The sequence below is a fragment of the Falco cherrug genome, chromosome 1 (genome assembly GCF_023634085.1).
Source record: "Falco cherrug isolate bFalChe1 chromosome 1, bFalChe1.pri, whole genome shotgun sequence".
In the NCBI taxonomy this organism is placed as follows: domain Eukaryota; kingdom Metazoa; phylum Chordata; class Aves; order Falconiformes; family Falconidae; genus Falco; species Falco cherrug.
Genome location: NC_073697.1, coordinates 74,364,388 through 74,388,970, shown reverse-complemented (window position 1 = coordinate 74,388,970; position 24,583 = coordinate 74,364,388). Strand labels below are relative to the sequence as shown.

The window sequence follows — 24,583 nt, the reverse complement described above, 5'->3', positions numbered from 1 at the left end:
AGGTTAATTAATTTTTATACCTTATCTACTTCAAACCCACAGGTTTAATTAACACTGTGGGGGAAAATGTTTTTGGAAGTAATATAGGAAATATGAAGTATAATATAATAAAAGCAGTACATGGTAAGGGGTCAGAGTGGTGCAGGACTAGGAGCAGGTGTTATGCTGTCAGGGAGGGTAAGTCAGTCAGATGGAGGCTTTCAGGAGTTAGATGGGGATCCAAAGCCTTGAAGATCTGTGCTGCTTTGCAGGCATTTCTACATCACATGTACCATGAAATTCTGGCTTAATTAACCAAAAAGCCAGATGAGACCGTCTGGGAAAAAAGGTATGTAGAACAGGTTTTTACTTCTGGTTTGTGAATAGGGCGTAGTCAAATTTAAGTTAACACAAAAGATTTGTATTTGTGAAACTGAGTTATTTACCTAAGGATATGTTCAAATCATTTTGCAGGTAAAGACAGGCTCACTCTGTCTTTATTCTGAACCAGCCAGAGGTGTGCTAACCCCAATCTAAAAGCCATGAAGGTGTGATTATTACAGAATTGTGCTCAAGCTAATAAGTAACCTCAGTGTCATGCTACCCATAGTGACATGGATCAAAATTGCCTGGATGGCTTTCACCGAGGGCAAAATGACCTGGGAGTGTTCCTGCAGAAGACTGTGCAGATGTACCCTTAATCAGGATGTTGGTTTTTTCCTTTTTAATGTTGATTATTTTTATTCTAGTATCTAAAAAGTAAATATTACAGAAAAGATTAAGAACACCCTAAGTATATGTATACATACACAAAATATCTTGTTTTTAACTGAAAGTGGCACTTCGTGAAATATTTATTATTGTTCCCTGACAATACTAATCCGGTAGCTTCTAGTAAATTTTAAAGGTACTATCTCAATGATAGACTTCCTTATTTTTGTTATAGTCATACTAATGTTTTATAAAAGGATGATAACATGCTGTTATTTCATACTAATCTGGATTGGCAATGCAAATTTTGTACCTCTTCCTGGATTTTCTTCAAACTGAAGATGTGAGAATAGAGCTATTTAAATCATCATTCAGCAAGGCTCATGTGCTTAGCCTAGTTTATATTGCAAGAGTTTATTTTCCGTGGGTTTTTCTCAGTGAAATAATAATACTCTTAACTGAAACAGCAATCACAACTGCAAAATTCTTGCCGAATGTTTTGAAGAAAAGCTATGCATTTCATATGGTTTTACACCACAGGCAGACTTTTCTCTTGTACATACTTAAAATACTGTTGAAGTTTTTTGAGGGAGTGGGTTAAACATCTAATTCTCCCTGAATCTGAAAACAAGAATTTTTTTAAGGTTAAAGGTTTTCATTGTAGGCATTTCACATGGCTCTGGTGATTTTGCAGATCAGGTCTGATCTTATACAAAGATGAAATGTGTGTCATGTTGAATTAACCCTGGAATATACATTGAGTGTTGCTGTGGCATGTATAGAATGTACTTTGAGTATTGCTGTGGCGCGTATAACCCTTTCAACTCTGACTCTTTATACTAAATATTCACTGTTTCACCTTTAGTATTTTAACCCTTTCTGACAAAAAAGGTAAAATTAAAAGCAAACTTGAAAATATACTGCAGTTGTTGCTCATCTCATGCATTCTTAGTAGTGGAGAAGAGTTGTGGAGGAAAACAGAAAAATCACTGTATTCAGCTAGACAAGCCCTTCTTCATTTGTGCAGATCGCTTATGTTGAGCTCAAAACCCACCTAACTTTATCCAAAACTCAACCTCATCTTAAGTCAAAATCTCTTTTGGGTGACAAATATTTTGGATGGGAAAAGCAAAACTGATCAAACAAAACTAAATTTTGTGCACCTGCTTTTATATATTTGTCTTTACATTTGATTCCACAGAAATCAGTCTCTTTTTTTTATTTTTATTTTTTATTTAATGGGGCTAGAATGTCTATGCATATACACTGATGGGTCAAAGGACAAAAAATGGAGTGCAAATAAACGAAGAGTAAGGCTAATGTTTGTATTGCATCTGCTTAGCATTATTGAGTTTGATTCTTCTGTGAAGAACTTAACAGATGCAGGCACAATTTAGGCTTCAGAATTTTTAGGTAAATGTGGCCTATGGAAAACTGCCCAAATTCTGGTAGTTGTGCATGTATTTTGCATAGTTAGTGCACAAATCTGTTGAAGAAACAAAAGGTTATTACACTTTTCTACCTCTGAGTTTTCACTCTATTTTCCTGTTTTTTCCAATAGGGTGGAGTGAATGGCTTGACTGGAGAATTGGAATTTGCAGAAAATGGGGGAAATCCCAATGTGCATTTTGAAATTTTGGGGACAAATTATGGAGAAGATCTTGGCAGAGGCATCCGCAAGGTGAGGCTACATATATTCATACAAAAGACTATTTTTACTGATTTTTTTTTTCTAACGTTTCTTGTGTTCCATGTTAATAGAAAGGTGTTTGATGGCAGATAATGTGTTGTTGTGTATCACTAAGAGGAGAAAGAAATGGGTAAAAAGTCTTGAACTTCTAGATATCCATCTATTTTATTATTACAAAGAAGCCTTGCAGTAGGTTGTGTTGATCAAGGTGTTTCTAATACAGAAAGTGTTAAGCTGCTGGTTGACTGTCGCAAAAGACCAGTGAAAGCTGTTGTTTTGTAACTTTTGCAACTCATTTCCAAAATAGCAAATTCTACTTTGAATTTTGTTTAAAGCACCCAGGCAGGCACTTGATACTTATGGCCAAAGTGGGATGCTGCAGCCAAAAGATGATTAAAATTCATAGGTGCGGAAAATCTGTTGTAACATAGACAAAATTTCTCTAATCTCTTGTCTTCTTGAAATAAGTACATGGTGTTTTAATAGAAAATAACTTTTACAGAATAAGTGTAACATTTTGTATCCAGGTGCCAGACAAGGTCCAAATACTTGGACTTAGATTGTTTGAGGAAATGGCCTACATGTCCAGCAAAATTACTATTTCTTGATATTTCAGTTTTGTTAGTCTGTAAAAATAAATTTAAGTCCTGTGTGCGGAATGGTGGAAGCAGGTCTCTATTTGCAACACATATCCTTAACTTTGGATCACTGCCCATCTGGGATGGCAAAAGTAGCAAGAATTGTATGGTACCTTTTAGGAAAATAAAAGACTAATAGGCTTTTCCAGGAGCAAGTCTCCTTCAAAGAGACAGACCTCCTGAAAGACAATACCAAGATCTCTTAATTTAGTGTATCAGATCTCACTAGGTTGTATATGTGAGGAACCTGAAGTGATTGTCTGAAAGCAAATGACAGAGTAAGTTATCTTAATATATGTAAACTGGTTCCATCTGTCAGTGTCACTATATGATGAAGTACATCATTTGTTTGCGTGCCTTCTGTAGTAACAGATAAATGCTCTGAAGGAAGGGAAAGATAAGTAAGTTAGAAGTGTCTCTGAACTCCTGAAATTTGTCTTTCACTATTTATTGGAATTGTTATTCAATTCCTGCTGTTTCATCTGTTGTCAATACCTTAACGTACATGCATGCCTATAGTTACGTCAACTTGAGCAGAGATCCTGACAGATGCTTCAGAAACTAAACAGAACTGGATCTTGTTGATATTTGGACATGTGCTTTGCAAAGTCTTTAAGTGACCAGAATGTTGGATGAGTCCTTATTCCCTCATCCATAAATTCAGTCTGTTTCAATATATTTTGACTTGACTTATTTTTCATGCTATGCATCAAGGAGCTATTTATTCTTTAGAGCAACCAGGTAGTTTTTCCTAAGACAAATCTGTATCTCTACATTTAATTTAATTGGTTGACTTTGGCTGGTTTTTTACTTCAAACATGCTGTCTGGATGAATGCCTGAGTGCAGCATTAAATTGTGTTCTTCCATGTCACAGAAAGATAGAAGAGAAAGAGAGACACACAGAAAAGTCTTGGAAGTACAGAAGTACCAAAAGACTTCCTAGCCTTTCTAACTTTTTTCTGATGGTACAATTTAGATTTTTAGTGCAAATTTAAACTATAGTACAGTTTTTTTAAAGAAGAGATTAATGACCATAGGCACCCATAAGTTGTGCAAAACAATGAGATAGTACAAATAGACTTTTTAGACTTCCTTGTTTAGGCCTTATCATAGTTCAAGGACAAAGAGACATTCATTGTCTTTGAAAGGAAATAGATTTGCAGTTGGTCAAAGAGAACAGAGTTTTGAACAGAATATAATCAGACCATCAAATTCAGTGTCACAAGACCCTGTTCAGGAGAAAAGCAGAGTTGTAAGGTCCTGAAAGTACATGGGTTTTTATGTTTGCCAAGATGAGCATTTAAAATTAAATATAGACATTTTAAGACTTTTTCTGCCGAAGGCTGCACTATAAATGTCTATGCCTAGAGTTTTGTGATGCACTGCATCTGGTTAAAAAGAAGAAAGTGTCCAGAGCAGAAAAGATTTAATCTGTTCCAATTTTTTTTTCTAAACAGCATTCAGTGATCCAGAGAAATCTTTAGAAAGAGTTCTGGTGTAGAGAAAGGAATTTTCCTTAGAAAGAAATTTCTGTATGTATTGTGAGAATGTGATAATTGTTCTTGGAAGCATCTTTCAAAGAAAATTCAAAATAATTCCAATTAAATGTCATATCTTTTTTTACACTAAATTGAATAGTAAAAAGATTTAAAATAAATATGATATTTATATTCAATGTCTTACAGTTAAAAAAAAAACAAAACACCCAAGCTAGGGATCCTAAAACATTTACATCAGAGATAGAGAAGAAAATTTTTAAGGGGAAAATGCCATATGTTGGTTTAATCTTTTGACAAACGTTCACATATTTTCTTTGATTACATTTTATTCTACAGTGTGTGAGCCACTTGTGTTGGAAGCAAATCGCAATAATTACAGGAGTCAGCTATATTTTTGTTAGCTACACTAATTAAAGTGCGCTTCAGATTTTCATATATTTAGTGGTCTGACTACAGAGCTACCTAACCATTTTTATTTCTCAACTTTAGTGGAAACAGCTGCAATGAGCAGACTGACTGAAATTTCTAAGCAAATGCATCTTCCCTAGTTAACAGGTTTCCAAGTACTTTTATAACAGATAATGAAGAGTGAAATCATGACAAAAGGCCTGTTGAAGTCCTTGGGACCAGAGGTTCACACCAAGTCGAATGTGTAAAGTTGTGGCGTTTTTTCTAGCCTGAGGAACAATCAATTGATTTTAATTAAAGCCAGTAAAATTTTAAAATAAACATGAATTTCTCAAGAGTCCGAATTCTGCTTGAACTCAGTTCTGTTTGGGGGTTGCTGTCATGCATAGAAAGTAGTGGGAGGATTCATGTGGAAGTTCATTGTGTTGGGGTCTTTCATCTAGCCATAAGTGAGCAAATTCAGGAGCAGGATTTGCTTGAAATACAAATTTTGTACTGTTTTGTCTGTAAATGTTATCCATCACCTTGCACGGATCATTCAGACTGTATGTGTTGCCATAGTCAGTACTTGGAGTAATACAGTTAGATCACTGCCAGATACTGATTTTATTGACACCAGTGGTGTTACCATCCCAAGGGAACTGCAGAAAAACTATTCTTTTTACACATCATGCTGTGGCGTTTGTGCAGATATAGTTACATTCAGTGGAGACACGGGTGTATTTCTGACATTTCTCTGTTGGCATTTGTCTCTTGGTGTTTGACATTTGAGTATGTATTCTTTGACATTTAAATTTCAGTGCAATACTTTTATCTATACAGTTGAAATAAAAGCTGCCATTCCTGTGAAAAAACACCCAATAAACAAACTAACAAAAGGGAGTTGATAGCTCAGAGGAGTACTGCCTTATATCCTAGTGGTGTAGAAATCAGCGCTGCAGAAATAAAGTGGGTTTCATGTTTCTTCCAGTGTTCCTTGTAATTCATAATGGGCTCATCTTCGCTCTGTGCTACACGTTTTGAAGTTTAGAGGACTTTCCTCCTGTTCCCTCAGTAGTTTTCTTGTGCATGTGGACATTTGGAGATCATGGTGCATTTTGCTCTTCTTCTATATCCCTGTTAGCATTCACCTACCTCCTATGTGGTTCTCTTATCTTCTGAAGATGGTTTCTGTCACTTCCAGTGGGGGAATGAGATGAGATGCCAGGCTCTCACATCTCTCTCTGTACCAGGATGTCTGTGGAAAGTTTTCTTTGCATTTGGGACACCTAGGGATGCATTGGAGCAAGGATGGAGCTGTGGGCACACAAGAAAAAAGATGGTGAGGCACCTGGGTGTAATCCAGGATGCTTCAAGCCCTCCATATTTGTCCAGTAGAATTGTATTTTTTATTTTTTTTAATTTGATGTCCTTAAGGAGTTAATGTTAACTATTTTAATCTGAGGGATATCTGTAGCACAAAGCATTTCATGTGAATGTGATTGAAGGCCTTTGGCCATAATGCCTGACAAATGTGGTGTTCCTCTGTCCTTCTGCCAATGCGAATTGCAGGACCTTCCCTGTGGAGGCATGTGTGCAGGTTTTTATTTCACAGATTATTAAGGGTTACATCAAATGTTCTATCGTTCTGTTATTTGTTCAGAGACAGGAAAATTGAATTGCTTTTTTTGTTTTCAGTCTAGTAAAATAATTGCTACTTCCACTTCATCTGAGAACAGTTGTTGATTACAATAGTGGCTTTGCTTTGTTATCCAGTATATAATTTTTCTTACATTTGCGTCACAAAGCAACATATATTCCAAGTGTATAGTTTGATTTTGGGGAAACTGCTGTCTCTTCTTATAAAGTTAAAACTTACTTTTTGCCTTGCGTATCTATTATTTTTTTTTGCTTCATTAGGTAAAAAGAGAAGTTATACAGCAATGCTGACATTATTAACTAGCACTATCTAATAACCAAGAGCGGAAAAAGTATTTTCTCTTGGTTAGCTACTTGAGGTAAATGATGGGTTCACCTGTTCCCTTCGTGATTGTGATCAAACATAGAGCTCTGTAATGTGATTTTAAAAATGTATATATATCAGCCCTGGTACTTTAAGCTGTGGTGTGTTTCAGTTGTTTCAAAAGACTGACATGCAATTGATGATGTGACTGGAAGATATACTTGCAATTTAAAGAGACATTATTAATGGTGAATTTTCTAGTGAGCTGAAAATACATGTTGCTGTGCCGAACTGCTTTGCCTCTAGTGCTGATAGAAAAAATGGACCTGGCACTGTACTAACATGATACTCTTTCTAAGCAGCCTGCTAGAAATGAATGAAACTACTTAGTATTAAATGTAAAGAGATAATTAAACTCCTAGGTGAACTGGGACCTGCCATTCCAGTTCAGCACAGTACTTAAATCTGCTGTAAATCTGCTGAAGAGTACCATTTCCTTCCTTTATTTAGTGCTACATAATAGGTGAAGATAAGGTGACTGATTCCTTACATTCTGCTGGCTTCTGCAAATCTTTTGTGAAATTTCAGTGAAATTTAATTTCACTGAAAAGTGTTGAGAATTTGTATGTTATCGCAATGAAACTACTGTTAGCAGAGAACTGTTATTTACTTGCAAGCGCGCTTCTGTTGCAAGCTTAAAAGTCAAACTAAATGCATACTTGAGTCTAAAGGAGAATGGAAAAAATGCCATTAACCATAACTGCATTCCTGAATTTTAAAAAACTCAAAAGTTTAAAAATATTCTACCTCCACTTTTGAATAAAGCATTTTCTTTTAAAATCTGAGACTGCAGAAAGACAGGCTGACTCAAAGTAATCAATAGTGTACCCTCTGGAGAACTTGTGATGTTTCAGACTCTAAATCAGATGGAGGGTGGAGGGGAAAATCTAAATCTTGGTGCTGGCCTCAGCTAGTGCCTGCCCTGACCCAGACTATTTGTCTGGGTGAGTGAATATTTCAGTGTTCATAACAAGTGAAAAGTAAAGAAGCCAGAGATGGATTTGTTGGCTTAGTGGATGCTGCCATAAGAACGTGGAAGACCAAGATTCAAGTCTTTCTTCCAGGGATCATTTATAAATGCAGAGCAGAGCTGCTACTACAGGCAGCATTATGAGCAATGTGTTCCCTGTGAATTCTTCACCTGTGGAGAAGGACATCCACCAGCAATACATGGGATTCAGGATCAGGTTTATAAGCAAATTCACCCAGAACTCAAACTCTAAACTAATGTCCACAAAGCCAAGGCAAACATAGTGCAATAGAGGCATATTACCCCACCTATTTCTCCTTAGAAGCAGCACAGTCAACCATCTACTAAGTTCCAACGTGCTCAGGCGTTTGAATATAGTAAAGCCTGTTGTAAAATAGAAGGGTGATTTTAGGCTGTAAGACAAGTGGGTGTCCAGATTTCCCAGTTTAGAAAAATAAGGTTAAGTGCCTGGGTAAAAGTTCAAGTCAAACAACTAAGATACAGGTTTATCCACTTTCCAGCATGCAGGTTGGATGGGTTTTAGTAACAACATTTATAGGGCTAGAGGAGTGGGCTTTGAACCACAAAAAAATCTTTCAAGCTTCTGAATAACTGCAGCACTCTGGAGTGAAGAGAGCTTTGCTCCTACACTGGGAACAGTGGTGAAAAAGGGAAAATGCAGGGTGGCAGGAGGAGAGAGTGCAATGGGACATTGAGGAGAAGCACTGATGTCAAACAGAAATTCCCCTTGGGACCTTGGTGCTCTGCGGTATTTCTCCTAGCAATATTGGCAGGTATGAGTCCATCTCTCTTTTGCTGAGAATTTCCATTCTTGTCAAAACAGATACAAATTTTCTTACTGAAAACTACTTCCAGTGGATTGTGAACTGCCTATTTTGACTGATTGCTTTCATTACAAAGAGATAAATCTTTTTTTATGCACTTTAAATTATATAGCTTCATGGGTTTTGTTAATTTTTGTTCATCGGGATAAGAGGTTACACTTTTACCCATCTCCTGTCAAAAACGCAGTTGTCTTGACAGCAAAGAACAGGAGAAATATTTTCCATGTTCAAAGTTGTGGTTTTTAACTTCCTTTAATATCTTGCTATGCCAATGGAAACTTGAGAAAGATCAGTCAAAAATAATAAATTAAAAATAAAGCTAGAAATTATACCAGTAACTCCTTTTTCTGTTGATGCTACTAGGCAAGTGCCTAACCACAGAGGCTCCTGTGTGATTATTCAGTGCTTAAAAATGGGCATAAAAGCAAAGAATGATACAGAACTTCATTCATTTCTTTTTTGCAGCAGACAAACTTTTTGCCCTGAAAAATATTGAATAGCAGAAATAGCATGGTGGTTTTTAATAACTACACTGGGAAAGAGAATTTGGATTTGAATCTTGGTCAGGTTAATGTAGCATGTGAAACTTGATTTGTATGTGTTAGACATTTTTCCTTCATTTTTGGGTTCCTCTCTTTCTCTTGAACTGCTTGCGGTTGGCTACAGGTCAACCAGGCCAAGGGTTATATCACTTCTGTTTTTCCAAACTCGATGTTTGCAATTAGTAATGCTTCACAGTTTTCAGTGTGATTGGTTGGACCACTTTTGAAATACCTTTACTATGGTTATATGGCCTTTTTCTTCTGCTTGAGTAACTGTGAAAACTTTGCTGTGAATATGGATCTGCAGAACTGACTGGCAAGTTGTGGTGAGTTTTTACCCTCAAACACCCCAGCTGAGCAAATTAGCTTTGTAACTCACTTCAGAGATCTGAAGTGCTTTGGGGACTTTTAAGTGCCTCAAAACTGACATTTTGAATAATGTCAGAAGGAACTGTGTATGATTTAAGAATGGACTTCATGCTTTATTGAACTCTCACACAATATTGCTTCTCTTCAATTTTGGAAATCCCACTAGGGACTCCTTTTCACCTTTAAGGAGCACTCAGTGGGTGCTGTTTCAAGAATGTGGTTCATCATCCTTGAAATTAATAGGATAAAACACTTAGATCGACCAGGAATTACTTGTTTTAAGGTGGGGATTCTCAATTAATTATAGATACCTTTCAGCATTCAAGTTTTCAAAAGTTTTCAATGCTTGTCTTTTGCTCTGTAGAGTTGGTTTGGTTTTCATGAAAGCTGTCATCTGATGAAAATTGATTCATTCCTAGAATACTTGTCACTGGAACAAACTTACATTTTCTAGTAGTAGGAAGAAGTAATAAGTGCATTTAACCCTCCATTAATCCAAAAGAAGGGGGTGTTGGAGCTAATTTATCATGTGAAGAGGGGGATAATAACTGTATCTTCAGTAAGTTAAATATTTCCATCCAAATTTGGATGTAAATTGGGTATCCTAGTTAAAAATTAATAGTAATTGGAAAACCATGTAGACAGGAGAAAGAGATGAGAAAAAATCGATCTGTGTCTTTTAACAGGAGGCATGAAGAGTTGGTAGTAGGAAATAAGTCATTTAGCTTTAGCTTTTGAGGGTAGTAAAAGGTATTGTTCAGTGTTCAGAATTAAGAGCTCAATGTGAAGCCTTGGGAAGTCTGATGCGTCTAAGGGTTATAACAGAGATCTTACTCCATAATACGTGGAAGCAGATCCACACAGATTTCACAAGGTTTGATAAACTGCTTTTTTCAACAACCACAAGCCACTACTGACATGATTAGATAGCTTGCTATGTCCTGCCAACCATGTCTCCCCATCATAATAAATCACAGATTGGTAGAACAGCCCAGCTTGGACTTCAAAGATCATCTGATCCAACCTTTCAAAAAATTTGTTTCTAATTTGCACGTTTTGTGAGGGATTTCTCCTTGAAGGCTGTGATGTCTTGTAGGCTGCTGAATCTCAGATGAGCCCTTATGGTACACCTGTGAAAGGCCTGGAAGGTTCATATCAATCAAAATTTTGCTTGTACAAGTTTTAAAGTAGGCAGAACTGTCTTCTTTTGCAGTAAGATCTCTTTGTTTCAAGCTAGCCTATTAGCAGGTAAATATGAAAACACGTTAGATATTGAATATTAAAGTATAGCAGAGACAAAAGCAAGTCAGTTTGCCATTTGTTTATGTGTTTGGGGTTTTGGGGTTTTTTTTGGGGGGGGTGTCTTTTTGGTTTGGGGATTTTTTGATTGTTGGTTTTTTTGGTCAAAACTCTATAATTCATTGAACATGATGCAGAATATTTTGTTGACAGTAGGTAGGCAGCATTTTCCTGCGGTGCGGCAAGTGGCCCTGAGAAGCCAAATGATCTTTTACTCTGTGGCCACAAAGTATTCAGTGTCACTTTCTACCAAAGGCGGGTGAACCCAAACCTGAACGTTTAACTCCTTTAGTCCTCCCTTCACTGGTTGTGGGATCTAGAGGAGCTAGCCAAGTCATTAGCTGACTGGGAAATTGGTAATTGAACTCAATGAAAATGTAGATTTGTAGATTTCCACTGAGAACACCCTTATATGTCTGTGTATATATATATATGTAATATCTACTACCCTCAGCCTCTACAGCCATGGGAGTAGATTTACAGTGAGCAGGAATGTGAAAACATCCATGAAGCTGCTAAAGGCTCCCAAATTCATCAGAAGGACGTAGGCATCTATAGGCAAGTGTCAGAAAGAGTTGCGTTAACAAAGAGCCAAGGGTCAGCTGTTCCCTGGTGAGAGGAAAGTGATGCCCATCAGGGAGAACAGCTTGAGTCGATAGGGAGTCTCACGTTTGGGTTGGACCAGAAAATGTATGTGCGTACAGTAGATAGCTAAAGAGAAAGGAGAAATGATGTGTCAAACCGTGGAAATTGCTTTCCATTGTTGTTAGCACAACACAGATGAAAGTACAGTAAATCTTTGTCTGTTGTGGTGTTTTTAAGATGGGGAAGAAACTAATAGTGATATTTGAGAAGGCAAAGAGAAGTGTCCCTGTGACTTCAACTTGTATGCTGTATCATTGTTTATAATGTCCTGTAGTTTCCAGCTGAATTACTCAGCTCATATATTTCAAAATATGGCAGAGTTTACTATGCATAAATCATAATTTCTAACCTAAAAGTTTTTCAATTACATTTTCTTATCTGCCAAAAGAACTTCAGAAGTAGAAGTGATATGTCATTTTGTCTCAATATTGCACTTATGGCAATGCTGTGATATGTTTCCCAGAACGTGGCTATAGCTGTATCCTGCAATTAAAAGAATCTTAAACGTGATTTCCAGAGATAAAAAAGTTATTTCTGTGTAATTGTTAAGGGCCACCTCCTTGCATATTCTGCATTCTGTACAAATAATAAAGATGAAGCTTTTGATGACTTCGTAATATTTATAGTTCTTTCATAATGCTGAAAGATCTTTTGATTCAGCATTAAAATTACAGTGCTCAGATTTTTACCTAGTGATGATATAATGCCTTAATCAAAGGGTAAGTTACAATAAAAATTAATAATAAATACTCTTGTCATGCTGTATTGCTGCTTTAAAATGCACAGCAGAAGTAATAGAAAAAGTTATATATATAAAGTCTCAAATACTTCACATCTTAATCTTGGTAAACAGAGCCTCTTTTTCTGAAAAATAAAGCTTTTCAGGAAATTGTAAGCACTAACAAGACTTTGAAACTCTTTAGACTAGAAGTAAATGAGGGAAATACTAAGTTTTAAGAAATTTGACAAGGTGTGTCTGGAACCTGTGGGAAATATCTGTTATATTTCTCATATAACATATGGGAAACAGTCTCATTGTTACTTCCAATATTACTACTATGCATTTCTCAAAACCTGTGAAAATTATTATGGCTGTTTCTTCCTCAATTATAGCAGTGGGCAGAATGCTTTTCTTGTGTAAATAGAAAAGGATAGGAATGGGTTAAATTGCAGAGGGTGTTCTGTTGAAATTTGAGCTCAAATTGACTTTCATGTTGGTCATATATGTAAAACATATGACTCGGTTTAGTAAAATGTAGCATAATATGTCGAAACTGGTATGTTTTATTTAAAAAAAGTTGATGTTTATAACAGTTGGATTTAAACTAATGACTTACTAGCTGTAACTAATAATTTTAACATATTTGTTAATCATATATATTGAGAGTAAAGGGTATGGTGTAGGAAACGGTGTCTTCCTTAAACCCCTGGAAATAAAGCCCTTTTTTTTTTCATGAAAGTATCCAACAGTTCTGCCTAGGAGAGATGGATAAAGAAGCCAAACCAAAACCAGAGATTAGGAGCCAAACCATGGCTAAAGCAAGAAGTGTAAGGATTGTTTTGCTATGGCTGGGCCATGCACTGTTTCACAAATTATTTCAGTGTAATTGCAGATATTTCCAGAGTTATCTCTTCTCTTACTGCCACAGGTTGCTCTCTCCTGTGCTAATTATGCTATACCCTTTACATGTATTATCTTTGGCAGTTTTGTGTGCTTCCAATTAATTTACTTCCTGCTTTGCCTCCTTGTATTTCTTCTATCTCGTCTTTGCTTCTTCCTGGAGCCCCTTGAAGCTCAGAACTAGTCTCATCTTTGCTGCATTTTCCTGATCCATGCTGAACCAGGCTGTTTCTGCACCTTATCTAGTCATAAAGCTATTAGTCTGGAATGTTGGATTCGGGTGGTTTTTTTATTTTTAAAATACGCTTTTGTAATAATTAATGTACTTATAAATCATAAAAATATGATTTAGAGTATGCATTCTAATGGAGTGGCTTAATAACAAGCCATAAGTGGTTTCTATGTATATTTTTGAACAATGTGCAGTCTGTATACACCTCTACTGACTTCTCATTATAACTTGACTGTTTTTAAAAAATAATAGATAATACTTTAAAGCCTTGATACTGGTATTTTGCATCATTTTGGCTCTAGAATGTTTCAATACTCTAAACTTATTAGTATTCTGAATTAGTACTCAGGTACTCTTAGCTCTCTAAATGTATTAACTACTGATAAAATGTGTGATTTCCCCATTGAATGTGCATGTCTGAGATCTCATTAGTCAGTTTGTTTTAAACTGTGTATTATATTACTTGAGATAAATATTTGACATAAATATACAGAGTAAGAAAACAAATATTTTAGTTAGGAACTAGTTAAATAGCATGTATCCATGATTATACCACATTTATCACTTCACTGGAACGGTGTTAATGCAATTTTGTTTAAGTATTTAATTACTTCCTAAAGGGAGTATCAGTCCCACTCATGCCACAGGGTTAAGCACTTCTATAAACTCCTTTTTCTTTGTATGCATTCCTGTATACATTGAGTTATCTTCACCTTTCCTAATCATCTTTGCTCTGTAGCAACTACCTTGCCTTGCGATCCCTGAACCAGACATCCAGGGCAGCTGCTAAGTGTATGTTTGTTGCTAATTCATTCAGCTTTTCCCTCAAATTGCAAGTCCTGCTTCTGACATTGGAGACTGTGTGAGCCTGCTTTGTCTTGCAAAGTGCATGACAAGTAATGTTGCATTAGCAAAGAAGAATGCCTGAGAATTTCTGTGCTTTGCTGCAGGGATGTAGGCAATGACATAAAATGCATTGAATGTTCATTTGCACACTGGAAAAACCTGCTTAAAAAAAGGTTATGGGAGAGGTAGTCCAAGCTTTGAATTAGAGGGTCCAGTTTACTGTCAGGGCCGTTTTTTTCATACAGTGGATTTTAGCTAGTGATGGGAGTTGGTGGGTGTAATTGATATAGAATCATAGAATCATATATGTTGAAAAAGACCTTTGAGATCATCAAGTCCAACTGTTAACCCAGGACTGTGAAGTCTACCACTAAACTATGTCAGCTAAGATTGCATCTATGTGGTTTTTTAATATCTCCAGGGTTGGTGATTCCACCACTTCCCTGGACAGCCTGTTCCAATGCTTCACCACCCTATCAGTGAAAAGGTGTGCTTGAGGCCATTTCTTCTTGTCCAGGGCTCTGCCTCACCAGCACCAAGTACAGGGGGATGATCACTCCCTTGGTCCTGCTGGCCACACTGTTTCTGACACAAGCCAGGCTGCCGTGGGCCTCCTTGGCCAGCTGGGCACACCGCTGGCTCATGTTCATCTGGCCACCAGGCAGCACCCCCAGGGCCTTTCCCACCAGGCAGCTTTCCAGCCAGTCTCCCCAAGCCTGTAGCGTTGTGTGGGGTGGTTGAGAACCAAGTGCAGGACCCGGCACGGAGCCTTGTTGAACTCCATACAATTGGCCTCGGCCCATCGATGCAGCCTGTCCAGACCCCTCTGCAGAGCCTGCCTGCCCTCCAGCAGATCAACACTCCCCCACAACTTGATGTCTGCTGCAAACTTACTGAGGGTGTGCTCGATCCCCTCATTCAGATCATTGATAAAGACATTAAACAGAACTGGAGTCAGTACTGAGCCCTGGGGAACACCACTTGCGACCAGCTGCCAGCTGGATGTAACTCCATTTACTACCACTTGTTGGACTCAGCCATCCAGCCAGCTTTTTACCCAGCGCAGAGTACACCCGTCCAAGCCATGAGCAGCCAGTTTCTCCAGGAGAATGCTGTGGGAGATGGTGTCAAAGGTATTACTGAGGTCTAGATAGACAACATCCACAGCCTTTTCCTCATCCACTAGACGGGTCATCTTGTCATAGAAGGAGATTAGGTTAGTCAAGCAGGACCTGCCTTTCATAAATCCATGCTGGTTGGGCCTGATCTCCCAGTTGTCCCACATGTGCCGTGTGACAGCACTCAGGAGGATCTGCTCCATCACCTTCCCTGGCACCGAGGTCAGGCTGACAGGCCTGTACTTCCCCGGATCCTCCTTCCTGCCTTTCTTGTAGATATAGAATTCCACAAAGTTTATTCTAGAGTGGGACTATAGTCTGGAAAAAAAAATGCCACTTGGATGGATTTTATGTTATCTGTAACAGTCTGTTTCAATGGTAGGAACAGGTAAAGTGGACTTTTTGTTCTACAATTGTAATGATATATGGAAATATTTTATCCAAAGCCCAATCTTCAGTACTTGGACAGTCAACATGTCTGGTTTCTAGCAGAAAGGTTTTAAAGAACAGCCTTTGGTCAGTGTAAGATAAGGTAAATTGTATTTCTCCAGTATCTTGTGACCTATTTGTTCACAAATTACCTTTTCAAATATGTTTGAAAGGCCAGCATAATTCGCAGCTAATTTGGTCTACAGTAAAGTTATAATGAGTCTCTTGATACACTTGATTCTGGATAGTTAAACTGATTTCTTTGTTTGGCTTTGGGGCTTGTATGCTGAACAGCATGTGGAAGTTATTGTCCTCTCTTGGTACTAACTTTACTGCTGAAGATCTTACACCCAGCTTGCTTTTAGCTTTGCCACTTACTGGGTCTGCAGGAAAGCAATATGACAAGACCAACGAAGTGATGGATATCTTCCCACATGAGAACACAATCTTTATGTCGCTTTGTGACCATAGGCCACCAACAGATTGCATTAAACAGGGATTGATGCACTGAACACAAATATTTTTAGCATCCCTATGTACTGAAGCATTTCTGCTCAGTCCAAAAGGGAGTTAATTTCACATCAAACTGATTTCATGACAAATATTTTCATGCTGCTTTTACAATTTGGGAGGGATGAGGACAAACGTAATAGGAAACTTTAATAAGAAATTCTGAACTTTTTCTGATACTGTACCACATACCCACTTGTTTACTGTGTTCAGTATGTAACACTGTACTCCATATTTATCACAGATTGATTCCTCCAAATTCTTTTTTGTTCTGTTTGTATATTTTTTCTAAGTTTTGTTAGGCTTTTCTCTAACATCTTTGTAACATCTAAATTGTCAATCAGTCCATTAGTCATTAAAAAATGCTTTCTAGTTTGATGTGCCACTTTATCATACTGAGGCAAATCATTTCTGCAAGACAAAATGAAAACATCAGTAAGGAAAACACAGAATGTTATGACACCTTGTTAAAAAAATGTTTGTCCTCTTCATTATTTTATTTTGTATTTTCTTTTTCATTCCATTTACCTTAGAGAGAAAAAGGCCATATATGTCTAGTCTAGTTAAATCCATTTGAAAAAAAAAGGACTTAAAACTGCTCTAAGCCTTCAAAGACCATTGATAAAATGAAATGGAAGTCTCTATCTTTCTTTCTTTCTTTTTTATTTTTTTTTTAACCACTTTTACCATATATTTTGAAAGGTGCCTTGGCAAGTACAAATATAATCATGTGCCAGACTGGCCAGATTCTATCATCAGTGTGATCTATCTTAAATCCTGCTGAACGTAACTCCCAAAATCTTTCTGTAGATGACAGAATATTTTCCTGTGTATTACGTCTATCCATTGAAAGGTCACATGTTCTGTTGTTGTTATTATCTTGACTTGGCAAAACAGTAATCTTGACCTTGGTGTGAAAAATGGAAAGGTGCTGGCTTTTTGCCAGGTGTATTCTTCAAACTGTAAGGATAGCAGTAGACTCAGAATTGCAAGAGGCCATTGACTTGAAGATGTTGCAGTTCTTTAGAGACCACAAATAGCAGACTTATGACAGATATTTTGATGAAAGATTTTGAAATAGGATAATTTAAACTTCTCAAGATAGGTCTTGAGATAACCTTAGGGAAAAAAAAAAAAGGATATACTGACATCTTAAACACAATCATTCTGAACAGCATAGCACTGCTGCTTACCTGTAACAGGATCATTAAGAGCTGGTAACGAAAGCAGCCCTCTAACTTGCCATTTTGGGTTTTGAAAGAAGAAAAAGTATGGGACAGAGCTAAGCGGTGAAGTCCCCACATTCTGGAGAAGTCAGCTGAAACTGAAAATAAAACTTACTGCTATAAACCTAACTGTAGAAGGAAGGTGTTTCTTAATATTTTGCTTTGAAAAACCTGTATGAAACAGAAGAAAAAGTAAAATCTTATTTCATAAGCACTTACAGTTTTATCCATAATCTCTTTCTGTTTTTTCCAGTTCCAAACACAACAGTACACTTACTCAAGGGTGAGACGATGTTAGTTAAAAATAATAGTGTCAGTTGAATGTTCCATAGAATTTAAAATTAAATGTCTGCAGAGATTATTTGCTATCATACTTGCTATAAAGTTATGTGGCTCTTGTGTGAGATTTTCTAATAATCTGAGATATTTCACTGCCCTCTCTTGGTGAGAGTTAAAACTGGTCTCTTTTTCACAAATCTTAAACCAAGAGCAAAAAGCATTTTTCCTTTGGCACAAGGTGTTATTTGCCAGGAAATCATAGCAAGTTGGATATTGTAGTTTCATAAGTATCCGTGAAGTTGGGATGGCTGTATTCTTTATTTCAGCTTGAAGTTTGTGAGTGATGTCATTGGTTTGAGCTATGATGTTTGCACATATGTTTATAGGAATATTTATTTGTGTTTTCAGCCTTATACAAATATCATGGCAATATCTCCTTTTCCATAATTCTATAAAAATATTCTTAAAACACCTTAAACAAAGTCTGTGTGTCTTGTGAGCAATGAAAAAGCTAATGACTTTTTAATTGCTTGCTGGAATAATGAGCTAGCCACTATTTTATTAAAATCTATCAATTTTAGACAGCTAATTCAGGTGCCTACATTAACTAATAATCTCCCTCTAAAACACGTAGAGGGACGTGCTGCCCTACAAGGTAGTTCAAAACTGCAAAAGATAACTGGAGATACTAGCTAGTTAATTTCACAGTTTAGTTTCAGAGTCCGTAAATATCTTTCCTCCTCCATATCTCTGTGAAAAGAAAGTCGAGTTTTGCAAGCTCCCTGAGTTACCTCTGAACCGATGCTTCTTGCCTGATATTCGGGAGAACTGAGAAGTCATACATGGAGCCTTGAAACATGACTGATTTCCTAACCACATGTTATTATGAAAGACCTTATGAAAAACATCACAAAAACATGAGCTTTGATTTCTGTGCCATGATTAAATCTGATTAAATTAAATCAAGGACTGTAGTTAAACTTCAGTCAATTCTGTGTTTTACTTCAAAGTAATCACGCAAATTTCTCAGTGATAGCGTTATTGGTTCAGAAATGCAGTGAATTTATACTGCAGGAGGTACTATAATTTAGAAATGCCACAGATTTTGTACATATAGCCTGCAGCTCCCACAGGGTTCATTTTTGATGAAAGTTATGTTTTGCCATATATTTCGGGAGGTCTATGTTATGGTAATATTTATAAAGGAGTGGATGGGCAAAAATAAACTAACACGTCTTGTCTTTTGCCAATGTGTTTTTTCAAGCCAAAGAAGTAAAAGAAAACAGAAAATTGGTACATCTCCAGAGCCACGTAAGCAGTTCAGAGTCTGCTCTGCTGCTGAAGCACAGACATGTTGTTTTGGATGAGAAATATTTAAAACACAATTTGCCATTGTCGGTAACATAGCAACATTTTTAATCTGTGTTAGATGTTTTTATACAGAGCAATGACTTGTTCTGTACCAAACGCAAATTTGGCAAGTGCTCCTGTTCCGAGTTGCTCCATTTGAGAGAATGGAAGCGTAGACATGACAGTGGTAGAAAGTCTGAGCTGCACCAAGAGCGCAGCAGCTTCCAAGGAAAAGGCTGAAAGGGAGGCAAATTGTGATGGAAAAACAAGGGGAGCCTACAGATGCTTACTTAGAGAAGATATTTGCGTGTTTACTGCCTGAAGTTACTGTTAACCTCCACATAAAGCTTTGTTACTACCCAGAATGTCTTTCAAGAAAAATTTGGGTTTTTCCTTTCCTGTCTAGTATTCAGTAGGCAGCACCATGCCTTTTTTCACCAGAGGGTTTTCAGAAACTGCAGATCATCTAGGCTACGGTTTGCTGTCCTGCTTGTGATTGCATCCAGCAGCAGCCCTCTCTGATCACTGAGTGGGGAGCGGGTGGGTTTTCTGGCATGTGGCAATATCAGCAGGTCTGACTTGATAATGAATGAAGGTCATTCTTTATATGAATTCTCTCAGCTCCCCAGCAGTTCAGCCAGTCAATCTGTAAGGAGCTTCTGCAAATGTCACCTTGCAAACTGACTACACGCTTTGGCAGGAAATTAGAAGGAGCAAAAACAATTCAAGAACCAGGCTGAGAGGAGGTTATTAATTTTTTGTCTGTGTCTTTAAAAGGGGAAACAATCATATCTCTTTCAACATAGCAAAAAGAAAGGAATCATGACATGTTTTAAAAATGCAATGTATTTGATGCAACAATCTTGGCACACAGTGTTGTGAACTGCCTTTGGGCTGCCACACTATTCCCTGCCTTCTTTCTTACGTAGCTGTTATTTCCAGTCAGTCTTGTGGGGTTATGTCCCATCCCCTACTGCATTTTTGAAGAGGACAGATTCACAGCCAGCTAGTATTCTCTACGGGCTATTTCTGTATTAGTAGAAAGGCCAACATTTTAACTTGTAAATACAAACCTGGCTGGCTGGTGCATTTCTCCACATAGCCCATGTATAGGATTTCACTAGTCTGGACGATCACCACTTGAAGGTGAGTTTTAGGCTGAGGACTGCTGCAAATTAGACATGAGTATGGAGCAAGCAGGTAGGAGATCAGGGTGGGTGGTAAGGAGAATCCTTTCAATAATGTTGTGGAATGGCAAGACATCTCTTTTCCCTCTTCGTTTTTAGTTTCTGGTATCACTGGGTGATAGAACAACAAGGATGTTCGTTTTCCTGTGCCCCTGTCAATGTGGGAACAGAAGAGTTTTCAAGGAATAAACACTGTTTTGGGAGAAGTCTAGGAAGGGAATGAATATGGTTGCTTCCTGTGCTGTCTTTCTGTGTTGTTTCTTTTGCTTTGTTTTTGCCATCCAAGGGTTCCAAGTATGTGTGATCAGTATGAAATGTCAAAAGCTGGATACAGATAACTCCTGTTCCTCTTTACAGTTAGAAGATCACGGTCCAACTTTTACTACTGACTTCCTAAGAAGATGAAAAATCAATCAGGAGGAAACACTTACTTTTAGCTTTTTGCCACTGGCCTTAGACTTGTCTATGTAATTCAGCTAATGAAAAGAATTCCCAATGCCATGCCTGCTTGTAATTTTAAGACTTGAATAATTTCTTATTTTTATATTTTATATATGTAGAAACAGTTATAATCTTTAAATTGCATCTCTCTCTTAAAGCACAGAGCAGTAGGAAGACCTGGGATAGCTGACAAAAAATTTTGACTGAGCTCAGTTTCATTTTAAGGTCGTACAGAAGCTCATTAATATGTGCACACATATACATACCTATATATGCTGCAATCACACAAAAGCCGGTGGCCTACATTTTTCCTATAAAGCCCTAGGCCAAAGAGTGCTCTGTGTGAAAACAGATAGCCCAGCCTCAAATGCAGGATGTTCAGAAATACTGAATGCTCCAAAGGCGAGATGGACTTCTGGCTCCAGGTCTTTCTGTCTGTTTCTAAAGCCTTGAGGCTTTTCCCTCCTGGCAGTCATACGTCTTTTGGAAATCCCTGTTTCAGAGGGTTCCTAAGTTCCTCAGAGGGCTCACTTGCTGCAAGTCTGTAAAAGACTCATGAGTTGCTTGTGAATAGCAGCACTTATTATTGGCCTTTCTTTGGTTTTCTTCCAGTTCTTTCCATTGAGCCCTCTTTGAATGGAAAGTCACTCCATCTCCTCTCTTCCAAAATACTGATGGTAAACGCAGAGCTTTGCCGTCATAGTGTTCTTTATAGCAGTAATGAATACATTACACCTGAGACAGTTGTAGGAAATTGTGCCTGGGGTTTAACTTCTGAGATTAATAGCTTTATGGGGAACCATTTTACTTCTTGGTTTTTCTTTTCTTCTTAACCTCCAAGCGCTTTTGTCTTTATCTTCTTAACTCTTCATATTCTTGTCGTCAGTTTTCTCCTTCTTTTTGCCCCTCCCTGACAGGATAATAGACAGACTCAGGGAAGCTATCAAATTGGATTTTCTTCTTGTTCTGCTGAATGACTCATCAGACTTTTATCACTCTAATGTAAGTGTGTAATGAGCCAAGCGACTTGGATGGGGAATTCAAAGAGGGTCACTTGCCATTTATTTTTGGGTTTAGGCTTTGATGGAGCAGTTCGTTAGAGCTTCCATGAGTGCTGACAACAGATTTATGAGAAGGAGATTATTTTACTTTATGCTTTCCTCTTATGTCATGCTATGGTCTCTAGTCATGAATAGATATCATTTATTGTGGCCATTTCTAACTTGTTTCAGATTTGTTATTGCACCGTGTGGTATTCTTTAATGTTTACACTTCAAATTTTGTTCCTGATGTTTGAGTGTTAGTGGATTTGTTAAACTGCATGCTCTGTCTGTGGCATACTGGATTGATTTTTCTATTGGCTTGAGTTATTTGTTGTGATAGATTCTCTTTGCTGTAAGCTGTTTTAATCTTCCTGTAGGCTAAACAGAATTCTTCACACACACAAGTACATACAGATATATATATACACACACAAATATATTTTACTGGAATGCTTCACTTCATATTTTTTTTTTTTCTTCCAACAAGACTACATTATCTCCAGAAAACTCAGTAAAGCTGCTTGAAAACCCTTAGATATGTTAGACTCCCTTTAGGTATAAGTTTTCATTTATGACTCTTTAGGGTACTTTAGAAATGGTGTGGTGGAATATACACTAAATAAAAAAGTCCACATAGCCAAAGTTCCCATTCTTTGTTGTGGTAGGATATTTATATAATTAACACATCAGGAATTAAAAAAAAAATAAATGAATGTGTTAATCATTAAACTGTAAGATTGTAAGATGAAACAGTACACTGTGTAAAAGGCTGTGCTTTTAAGTGTGTGTTTTGTAAATAAATACATATATGTTAATTTTATTTACATAATTGTTCCTTGGAGAGGGAAATATCATCCCACACTAAAAGTATACTTGATTAAAACACTAGAAGCATGGAGAGTTGTTTTTTGCTTAGTAGAAGTTAGAAATCTAAATTTACAAAGTTAATGGGAGCTAAGAGTCTTAAGTATCTTGAAAGACGAAAGCACTTAGAATTATATGGCAAATTAAAGATTTAAGTTCCTAAGTTTGGGTGCAGAAGTAATAATATCTAAGGTGTTTTTACAACTTTACAGGTATTTAATCCATTTAACAAAATGTTCAGAACTGTATGGGCAATTAAGTTCCAAGGATGATTTATCCATGTGATTTTTAAGCACTATGTGTTCATTTGATTTCTTGGTTACTTGTCTGGGTTGGGTTTTTTTACCATTAAAAAAGGTACCTGCTTAAAAGTGAAGTAGCATTCTGGTTGCAAAGCTATTTGCTGTGAATTTGAGTGTCTAATTTGCCATCATCTGACACCTTCAGATGCCTCACCACATGAAAGCTGGTGTAATATGTCAGAAAAAAAACCAAAGGGAAACTGTAGCCCTTAGTCTCAAAAAGATGAAAATATCACATGGATTGAGTTTTACTCTTTGAGGTAATAATTAACTTTGCTCTCCCCCTTGCATATTTCCTCTAGTGAGGATACATGGCGTGCAGAGAGCATGCACAGAGCAGTTCTGCTCATTTCAGCTGCTTCGAGGATTGTGCTGCTCTTCACACAGCACTTCATGATCTAAGGGTCCAGGCACACACAATTCATTCAAACCATGGGCATTGGACCTGTCTGAAGTGATCTCAGAGGTGCTTCTCCTGACTTCTGACCCCCACCACACTTACTCAGGCAGGACGGCAAAAGGATAGGGTCAGTTAATCACTGGGATCATCCCTCGCAAGGGCTGGTGCAAGCTCTCTCATCTCTTCCTGCGCTTGGTCTGCAGGAGCATAGCTTACTGCCAATAGTGTACCTATATATACTCTGAGGCATTTAAAGTGTCAGTGAAATACCTTTAAGAGATCAATGTTTTCAGACGGAAATGTGGTTGTTAGGGGATAGGTATGTTTGGTTTCTTTCTTCTAGTCTTAATTTCAAAATCCTGCAAGTTCAATTACATATGACTTTACTGAGAACAGGGAATAGGGGAAGTTAGTTCAACCTATTTTTAAAATCTATATTTAACTCAAGGTCCTGAATTAACATGGAATGTAGACTACATTTTAGCAATGTAAGTGTTTTTGCTTTGCTGAATATTGCTGCTTACCCCCACTCCATTTTGTTACTAAAACCAGTAGAATTAGGACCATACCTTTTGGAGAGACTTAGCATGACTGTTAAAAATTTTTCATAGAAAGAAGTTTAACTCTAGATATTGTGTTGAAATAAATCAGTAAATGTTGTAAAAATTACTACTCACCTTCTTTGGTGAACAGGGCCCACAATTACAGCTAAGCATGTGAAAATAAGATCGGATGCTTTGGAGGTGCATATGTGCCTTCACTCTGTAACTTTCAAAAAACTCTCTTTAAAAAAGCTACTGCAAAACTTCATGGTTTTGAGAGTGGGTTTTTGAAGATCCCAAGACAATATGGGGAAAACTTTACAACTTCTGTTCAAATTATATGTGATCTGCAGCTTGTGAGGCTGATGTTTGCTGGCGGCTCACCACAATGGTGCTACTGTGCTCTGTCAATGAGTAATTGTGCTATTATAAGGCAAGACCCAGAATATCTTCCTGAATTTCACAGCCTACTTAACAGCAAAAATAGTTTGAACTGCCATAATTATCAGACAAATTCTTCACTCCTATTGATGCTAGGAAGAGAGAACCTGTGTGCTCATGCTGGACCAGCTCTGTCTTTCGGAGTAGCCGCTTG

At 37.3% G+C, this 24,583-nt stretch overlaps 1 protein-coding gene across 1 annotated transcript in view; it reads left to right on the top strand.

Annotated features, from left to right (window-relative positions):
• Nucleotides 1–24,583, top strand: part of GRID2 (glutamate ionotropic receptor delta type subunit 2) — a 730,680-nt gene that overhangs the window by 510,151 nt on the left and 195,946 nt on the right. Inside the window, exon 8 of the mRNA XM_027812082.2 lies at nt 2,252–2,371. Within this exon, the coding sequence (XP_027667883.2) occupies nt 2,252–2,371 (120 nt within the window). The remainder of the gene's footprint in view (nt 1–2,251; nt 2,372–24,583) is intronic.